The sequence below is a fragment of the Mus caroli genome, chromosome 4, assembly GCF_900094665.2.
Source record: "Mus caroli chromosome 4, CAROLI_EIJ_v1.1, whole genome shotgun sequence".
Lineage (NCBI taxonomy): Eukaryota > Metazoa > Chordata > Mammalia > Rodentia > Muridae > Mus > Mus caroli.
The window spans coordinates 34,845,929-34,854,752 of NC_034573.1; the positions used below are offsets into that span (position 1 = coordinate 34,845,929).

At 43.3% G+C, this 8,824-nt stretch overlaps 1 protein-coding gene across 1 annotated transcript in view; it reads right to left on the minus strand.

Annotated features, from left to right (window-relative positions):
• Smu1 (SMU1 DNA replication regulator and spliceosomal factor) overlaps nt 1–8,180 on the minus strand; it is a 19,848-nt gene extending 11,668 nt beyond the window's left edge. The window contains exons 1-5 of the mRNA XM_021159773.2: nt 8,070–8,180; nt 6,161–6,371; nt 5,019–5,171; nt 4,015–4,125; nt 2,307–2,435 (exon numbers count right to left, since the gene is read on the minus strand). Of these exons, the coding sequence (XP_021015432.1) occupies nt 2,307–2,435; nt 4,015–4,125; nt 5,019–5,171; nt 6,161–6,371; nt 8,070–8,095 (630 nt within the window). The 5' untranslated portion in view covers nt 8,096–8,180. The remainder of the gene's footprint in view (nt 1–2,306; nt 2,436–4,014; nt 4,126–5,018; nt 5,172–6,160; nt 6,372–8,069) is intronic.
• Between the last annotated feature and the right edge of the window lie 644 nt (nt 8,181–8,824).

The following is an 8,824-nucleotide window of genomic DNA, read 5'->3' on the forward strand; positions in this document are numbered from 1 at the left end:
GAGTGCTGGGATTAAAGGTGTGTGCCACCACCACCGGGCTTAAAATGGCTTTTTAGTCACAAATTAACATGGCTTAATATGTTTCTGCTGTGGATCTGGATGGATGACTCATTTTCAAAATAAGAGTACTGTAAATAAGATTTCCATCACTGGGGCTGGCGAGATGGCTCAGAGGGTAAGAGCACTAACTGCTCTTCTGAAGGTCCCGAGTTCAAATCCCAGCAACCACATGGTGGTTCACAACCACCCATAATGAGATCTGACGCCCTCTTCTGGTGTGTCTGAAGACAGCTACAGTGTACTTATTTATAATAATAAATAAGGGGCCGGAGCAGTCAGGGACTGAGCGAGCGGGGTGGACTGGAGCAAGCAGAGGTCCTAATCAATTCCCAACAGCCAGATGAAGACTCACAACTATCTGTGCAGCTACAGTGCACTCATATACATAAAATAAATAAATATTAAAAAAAAAAAGATTTCCATCACTATTGAGCAACCTTTATTGAATCATACGATATTGTGTAGCTCACCAATTTGGACTAGAGGCTGGAGAAATAAATGGCTTAGCAGTTAAGAGTACTGGCTGCTCTTGCCTAGGCCCTAGAGTTAAATCCCACTACCCACAAGGCACCTCACAATCATCTGTAACTACAATTCCAAAGGATCCAGTGCCCTCTTCTGGCCTCTATGAGCAGGAGGCATACATGTGGTACACAGATATAAACATGCGCACAAAACACTCAAACATATACAATTTAAAAAATAAATAAATCTTTAGGGAAAATAAAAGCCTAGGACTAATTATTAGACAAGCTATTGCTTGCTAAGTGCCTTCAAGCACTTGCAGTGACAATGTTCCAATGTCAGGGGAGCCACAGGACAGTAGACAGATGGCAAGGAAAGACTACCCTGGGTTTCTCCTTTCCTTTGTTTTTAGTGCTGGGGCACAGACCCAGGGTCCATACATACTCGGCAGGTGCTCTACTACTCAACTAGATCGCCAGCTCTCTCTTTTTATTTTGAGACTAGGTCTCAGTAAGTTGCCCACACTGGACTTGAACTGAGTCTAGGGCTGAGGCAGGCCTTGAACTTGAGTCTTCCTGCCTCAGCCTGCAAAGTTACTGGGAATGCACCATCATGTCTAGTTACATTTTCACTGCAAACTTGGCATCCCCATGCCAGAAAAATTCTAGCCCAGTGGCATCAACAGAATAACACCAAAGTAAATAAAGTTACCACCCAAAAATACCATATACAAGTTAGAATACCCAGTGCAGAAAAGACAAATCCAAAATGCTAAAATCACAGTTAAAGAATATCCAACATCTCTGTGTGTGCATTTATGTGTCGTACAGTGTATGCATGCGTATACATGTTCACGCAGGTGCACTCATCCATGCACACACATGCGGAGGGGAGGCTAGAGGTCAGGATCAGGGATCTTGTGCCTCTCTACCTATTTCTCAGGACACGTCTCTCACTGAACCTGGAGCTTCCCACGTGCTGCTAGAATGGCTCTAGGCTACCTCAGGCAGGCTGTGACTCAATTGTATGTGGGCTGGGAATCCAAACTCAGGTCCTCGTCTGTGCACAGCAAGCATTTGATCCACTGAGCCTTCTCCTTATCCCCATAATATGCAGCAGTTCCTTAATGCACTGACTTCAATACAAGCACAAAATTACAGAAGCTATAATATATTTTTATGATATAATTTTTATAATATAAAAAAGATGCTAACATTAGCAAGCAGACCTCTCACTCTGGGAACTGAACTACCCGATTGTGCCTTTCCTCAAAAAAGTATCCAAATCACCTCAAGGTGAGGGGATGTAGCTCAGTGGTGTGTTGAGGTTCTAGGTCTAATCTCTGGCATGAACTCACACAGTAACCAAATAAGCCATTAGATAAAATTATTTCCCTTAACATCACAAGTCAACTTTATAACCCTGACTAGCCCTTTCCCTGAGATGCAGCAAACTAAGCATAAATGTTTAACAGGCCATGTAGGTAGACAGTTCATATAGCCCAAGATTTAACCAGAGAGTGGACCATTTCTCTAAATATAGGATTATGGGCTGGATGTCAAGTATTTATCTACTTGTGTATACAATTCACATCCAGGACTGCCAAGCTACTGCAGTACCCAAAAATGGGCACCAAGAGAACCCTGAAGACCATCAGAGCTCTCCTTCCTGGAACCCAAGCTCCTAAGGTAGGGCCTGGCTCTATATATGATGGGTACTCAACAACTGATCACCAACTGTTCCATGTCTAAGGTATTCCAATATTTTAAGGTATTCCCCACCTTAATATGCCTGCTCAACTGTGTTGGAAACTTCTCTTCTTCCACATCTTTGACAGCTGCCTTGCCTCGAAACAAATCGATGGTCATACCAGGAGGAAGCAATCCCTGGTGCTGCTGCCACTTCAATGCCTGTGAAAAAGGAAAGAATCAATCTGCTTATGAGCCAGTAAAACCATGCCTGAAAGAACGGGGTCCGAGGAAATTAATAAGCTTTCTGGTCACACCACCTTTAACCATCCAAACACAATCTATGTTCAGTGTGGGCAAAAGCATGGACTTCTCTTGGAAGACTGACAGGAAAAAATCTACTATCTCACACCATTACTTCATTGTTATTATTATTGTGTTATTTCCTTCTATTATAAACAAAAATGTGGAAAGCAGAAATTTCCCAGAATTCCAATACTCAAAGCCAGCCACTAATAACATTTTACATAATTCCTTCTAGTCATTTTCCTCTCACATGATAGTTTTTTAATTGCTCTATTAATAATTATACTATATACTAAGTTTATATTGTCTTCACCTCATATTAAGGCATACCTTAATATGCCAGCTCCTGTATGTATTAGGAATTGTAAAACTATCATTTTAATGGCTGTAAAATATATTGTTTGCTGGAAGTTTCTGTTTACCTTATCAATATACTTAGTGAATATTTGCACTGCTTCCAACTTGTCAACTTATCTAGTGAATGTTGCCCTGAACACATCTAGACAAGGGTGCTTTGTACTCCTGATGGTTAGTTTTGACACCTTGTCACACAAAGCAATCATCAGCAAAGACTGACCTGTAGGCAGAGCTGAGGATATTTTCTTGATTAACAATTGATATAAGGGCCCAGCCCACTGTAGGCAGTACCATCCCTGGGCAGAGGTCCCAGGGGGTATAAGAAAGCAAGAGGAGCAAGACATGGGAATGCAAGACAATAAGCAGCATATTAACTAGCTTCTGCTATACTTCCTGCCTTGAGCTCTTATCCTGATTTTCCTAAAATGTATAATGGAAGCCGGGCGTGGTGGCGCACGCCTTTAATCCCAGCACTCGGGAGACAGAGGCAGGCGGATTTCTGAGTTCGAGGCTAGCCTGGTCTACAAAGTGAGTTCCAGGACAGCCAGGGCTATANAGAGAAACCCTGTCTCGAAAAACCAAAAAAAAAAAAAAAATGTATAATGGAACAAATCCTTTCCTCCCCAAGTTGCCTCTATCTCCCAAGTGCCGGTATTTGTGCACACATGTGCATACATGCAAACAGACACATGCACACACACACATGTACTCACAGCAACACCACAAATATGTATTTTCTTCATGTCAGAAAATAAAATATGCCTCACTATTGGTTTCGGTGGGAACAAACCTATGATCTCATGCACAAGAAGCAAGCAGGTTGTCCCACTAGCCGAGCTACAGGCCCAGCTTGACAAGACCAGAATGCTGGGAGGAGGAGGATGGAGTTTATGGAGCATGAGCATTATCCCAGCAGAGGTCCAACATAATTCTAAAGATGCTAGAGTGTACGTCCCGGAAGCCTAGTTTGCTGTTCTAGGAGAAAAGGAAGGGTGCATGGCGCAGCTACTGAGCAGTCGGCTTTATAGGCAGGCTCTACTCCTAGCCTCTGTCATTTCCTTAGCTCAGAAATATGCCTTATACATAGGAACCAGTACCAGAATTGAGGGTAACTTCACCTCTCCAGGCATTTAGTTACCTGTCCCAGCAATGCCATGAGACGAGAAGGCGGCACCACGCTGACTTCCCCAGCTAAAGCCTGGGCAATCGCTGCTCTCCTTTTCTCTTTGCTACTTCCATCTGGATATGCCTAGGAAAAAAAGGAGGTCATATCGTTTCCAAGGAGAAGCAGAGCTGGAGAGATCGCTCCGCAGCTGACAGCATGTCCTACTCTTCCAGAGAAGAAGGTACCCACATCAGTCAGCTCACAATAGCCTATAACTCCAGCTTCAAAAGTGAACTTGATGCCTCTGGCCTCCTCAGACAGGTACACACATGTATTTACATACACATATGAACACACAAACACCACACACACACTTAACCATGAGAAGAAGAAAAAAAAACTTTAAAGCAAAGGAAACAAGACATTCAAAGAGGAAAACAACAAAAACAAAATATCCAGTTAAACAGGTGAGGAACTATACCAAATTAGTATTTTAAAATAGCTTTCTAATTCTGCACACTTGCATTTCAGAGGTATGTGCAAGAGCTATCAGTCAATCTGCACTGTATCATGAAGAGCCCAGGTAAGCCACAAGGAGAGAGGTGTGGTTCTAGTTTCAAAAATGCTTGCAGGGCCAAACAATCACATTCTTCAAAAATCTGAACTTTCTATTACCCAGAATGTAATGTAATGTATTCCTACTACATTCTCCTTTCTTTTACCTTGACAGCCCTCCAGTGGAAGGTCAAGTGCAAAAGAGACTATGTCTTTATGTGTGTGTATTAAATGGTGCTGGTCCTGGTGGATCAGACAGCTCTGTGGAGAAAAGGTGTTTCCCACCAAACATCATGAGGCATTTGAATCTCACAGCAAAAGAAACAACTCCTGTAAGTGGTCCTCTGACCTCCACACATGAATGCCTGCCCAAACACACACATACACACACACAGACACACAGTTTAAACATTCTTCCTGTAAGGCCACATTACTTAATTTTCACAATTAAAAAGGATATCTTCTAACTACCACAGACATACCTCACGAGGATCAAAGTAGGATCTGGCTAAGAGGTTTTCCAGATGAATATAGCGCTCTGGTTGTGTTTGCTTTAACATAATCATGGGGTCAGTCTGTCTCAGAAGTGACCTGGCAGCACCCAATTCACGAAGCTCTATCAATTCCAAAACAACCTAGACAGTGGAAAGAAAATCAATATTTTTCAGTACATTCTCTTTAGCAATCTCCCCCCCACCCCAAGATCATCATTCAAATTCTTTCTTTTTATTGTTATTTTTTCTTGGTTTTGATTGTCTTGAGATAGGGTCTCACTACAATGCAGCTCTGAACTACCTGAAACTCACTATGTAGACTAGGCCACCTTCTAAGTCCTGAGGTTAAAAGTTTGAATCATCACCTGTGTGTTATTTTATAATAATTAAGTCTATGTCTGTGCTAGGGTCTTGTTTCAGAGCTTATAAAACCCTTAGAAACAAACAAACAAACAACCACAAACAAAACCACAAACAAACAAAAAACAAACAGAGAGAGAGAGAGAGAGAGAGAGAGAGAGAAAGAGAGAAAGGAAAAAATTAAATGGACTAAATAAATATGCCCTGTTCCTGTATACCCCAACATAGTAGAGCCAGTACATAAAGTAAGAGAAATCTATGTCAGATTTACTGGTGTGGGTTAATTCCTGGTGATCAGTGCCTAAACTGATTCACATGATATGATTTAATATTAGAATATTTCTCTCTCTCTTTCTCTCTCTTTTTTTTCTTTCTTTCTTTCTTTCTTTCTTCCTTTCAGACAAAGTCTACTCCTGGCTGGCCTGGAACGCATTATGTATACCACCAGGCCTCGAGGCCATGCTCAACTTTAAACTATTTCATTTAATGACCACCTAGAAGTAATTTCAGTTTCCCTGGGTCTGATCTTCAAAACCATACCAAGAAATAATTTCAGTTTGGGAAAAATCTTGAGTCTTCCAAAAGGGAAGAAAGAATTACACTGTTGCGTCTTGAGAATTACACTGTTGCGCCTTGAGAATTACACTGTTTCGTCTTGACAGTGTACATCTTACATGCAGTTATATCCCTTAAGTGCTTAAGAAAGGCTCACTGATGCTTCCCAATTAAGGGCCCAACCAAAACCTTCAAGAACATCACCTCACTCTTACCTGTTCATAGAGATCAATAAGGGTTTTGTCTGGCAATTTCAGAGACTGTATAGCCTGTAAAACAGTATCCCAATGGCCACTATTAATATCAGCCACGAAACTTTCAATGCTGTCCACAGTATTTAGAGAGACAGTAGTTTCCTCCTGTAAGGTGGCCAGTGCCCGATGTAAACTGTTCTCCTTCAAGTACTGCATGATTAGACGGATCACACTGAAAGGAAGACAGAAAGAAAGTCATTTAGTCTGGAGATTGAAAGGAAGTTGGTAGCCATTATTATTCTGATCATGAGATCTACTGGACATTTGTGTGAGATACTTTAAACCTGTAATACTTAATGACTTTTTCCTTTTTAAATCAACTGGCTAGGCAGTAGTGGCCTTAATCTCAGCGTTCAGGAAACCGAGGCAGGTGGATCTCTGAGGCCAGTCTGGTCTACAGAGTGCGTTCCAAGACAGCAAGGACTATACAGAGAAACCCTGCCTCAAAAAAACAAACTTAATTAACAAATTGAATCATCTAAATTGCTATAAAAAAAAATCTGGTCTGTTAAAAAAATGACAACAACTTGAGTTCTAGCATTCTGAAGGCAGAGGAAGAAAGGAAGGTGGATCTCTGAGTTTGAGGCCAGCCTGGTCTACAGAGTGAGTTCCAGGACAGCCAGGACCCTGTCTTAAAACAACAACAACAATAATAACAATAATAATATGAACATGCAGTTATTCCTCATATAGAAGGGTATTCAAGACTCAAAGATTGGTCGTTAAGGCTATTATTAGACCCCAGGGTAAAATATCCTTTGCAGCCTGTCCCGACTTACATTATCCAACACGGTTTGTTACTGTTTTATTTTTCTACACACAGACCATCTGTCTGTGAGTTCCAGGACAGCCAGGGCTACACAGAGAAACCCTGTCTCGAAAAAACAAACAAAAAAAAAATATGTATCTCACCGGGCGTGATGGCACACGCCTTTAATCCCAGCACTTGGGAGGCAGAGGTAGTCGGATTTCTTAGTTCGAGGCCAGCCTGGTCTACAAAATGAGTTCCAGGACAGCCAGGGCTACACAGAGAAACCCTGTCTCGAAAAACAAAAACAAACAAACAAAAAAAAAATGTATCTCGCTATGAAGAGGCCCAGGCTGGACTCCAGGTCTTCCTACTTGCCCATTTAATACTGCGATCATAGACGTGCATACTTCACGTCCAGCTTCAGTCTTAAAAATACATAACAGGTTTCAGACTCCGCTGACTTAATTAATAAACCTTGCTTTTCTGCAGATCTTCAGAACATGTCTATCTCTCCCTTGCACTCAGAACACAGCTGTTTGCTAATTTCATAATTTAATTTTACTTTTGAGAAAGTAAAAGGCGGTGGGTGGAGTCCTGGGGAGTCCAAGCAAGACTCTTCGGTCACTCACTCCCCGCCCACCTGGCTCCTCGTCGCCGTCCCCGCCTTCACTTCTGACCCAATCTCTTCTATTCAAATTCTCTGTATCCACACAGAGGTTCTCTCTCTCTCTCTGCAAGTTGCAAACCAAATCAAGACACCACACTGGATCTGATCAGATAGGAGAAGCAGCCGAGTCTTTGGGGTAACTAGTGCTTGGACCAGAAGGAAGAGCTGGGGGACTGGCGGACACCCTGGCAGCGCCGAGGGCCGGGTGGCTAGCAGAGGAAACCACAGTAGTCAGGTCTACTCGCTGTGCCCCTGCACAAGCCCGACGCCGGGGCCCAGGGGCTCCAGGCGGCTCGCCCCATGGCTCTCTCGCGGGCCCATCTAAAGAGGGAGCCAACCCGGAAAGTGCTTCGAGGCCGCAGCCTCCGGCGCGCAGCTCCCCCTCCAACGTCCTCCAATCACCCTCCACCCCACCCCACGCCACGCCGCGAACACGCCACGGCAGGACTCACTCGGAAGACTCAATTTCGATCGACATAGCGGTAACGCTCCGGGTCCAGGCCCCACTCAGCACACAGTCGGTCGCACAACGCCGCGCGACACTTCCGGCGGCCGCGCTGCGACACTTCCGCTCCGCTTGGGTCTAAAGGGCGAAGGAAGGATACGCCCAGGTGGGCGGGGCGTGAGGGGCGGGGCCTCGCCAAAGCTTGGCAGGATTGCGAAAGCCCATCGGTTTCGCGAACACACACACAGGTGGAGTCTTTCTACAGCCTTGGCTGTTCCGCCCTCCTCTGCCTCCCTAATGCTAGGATTAAAAGTGTGCGCTATCGCGCTCAGGTCCAGCTAAGAATTAAGTTGGAAAAAGCTGCGGTTACGGAAAAAGAAATGTAACCAAATGGGAAGTTATAACAGATCTGAGACTCCTTTCAATATAGACTTTCAATATAGACCTTACTGGCATGGCATGACAGAGCTGAGGACATAGCTCAGTGATCAGAGTGTTTACCTAGCAAGTCAGATGCCCTGGTTCAATCCCCACTTATTAAAAACAATACATAAATATTGATGAATTTTATAAATAAAGGCTAGGGAGAAGGTGGGATGGACATGTAGCTTATAGCTGGCTTCAAACTAATTATATAGTTGAAGATGCCCCTACTTTCCAAGGGCTAGAATTACAGATGGCATCACAGTGCCTATCGCCAATAAGAGCTATTTTAAAATTCTACTGACAAAGTATATATATATATATATATATATATATACA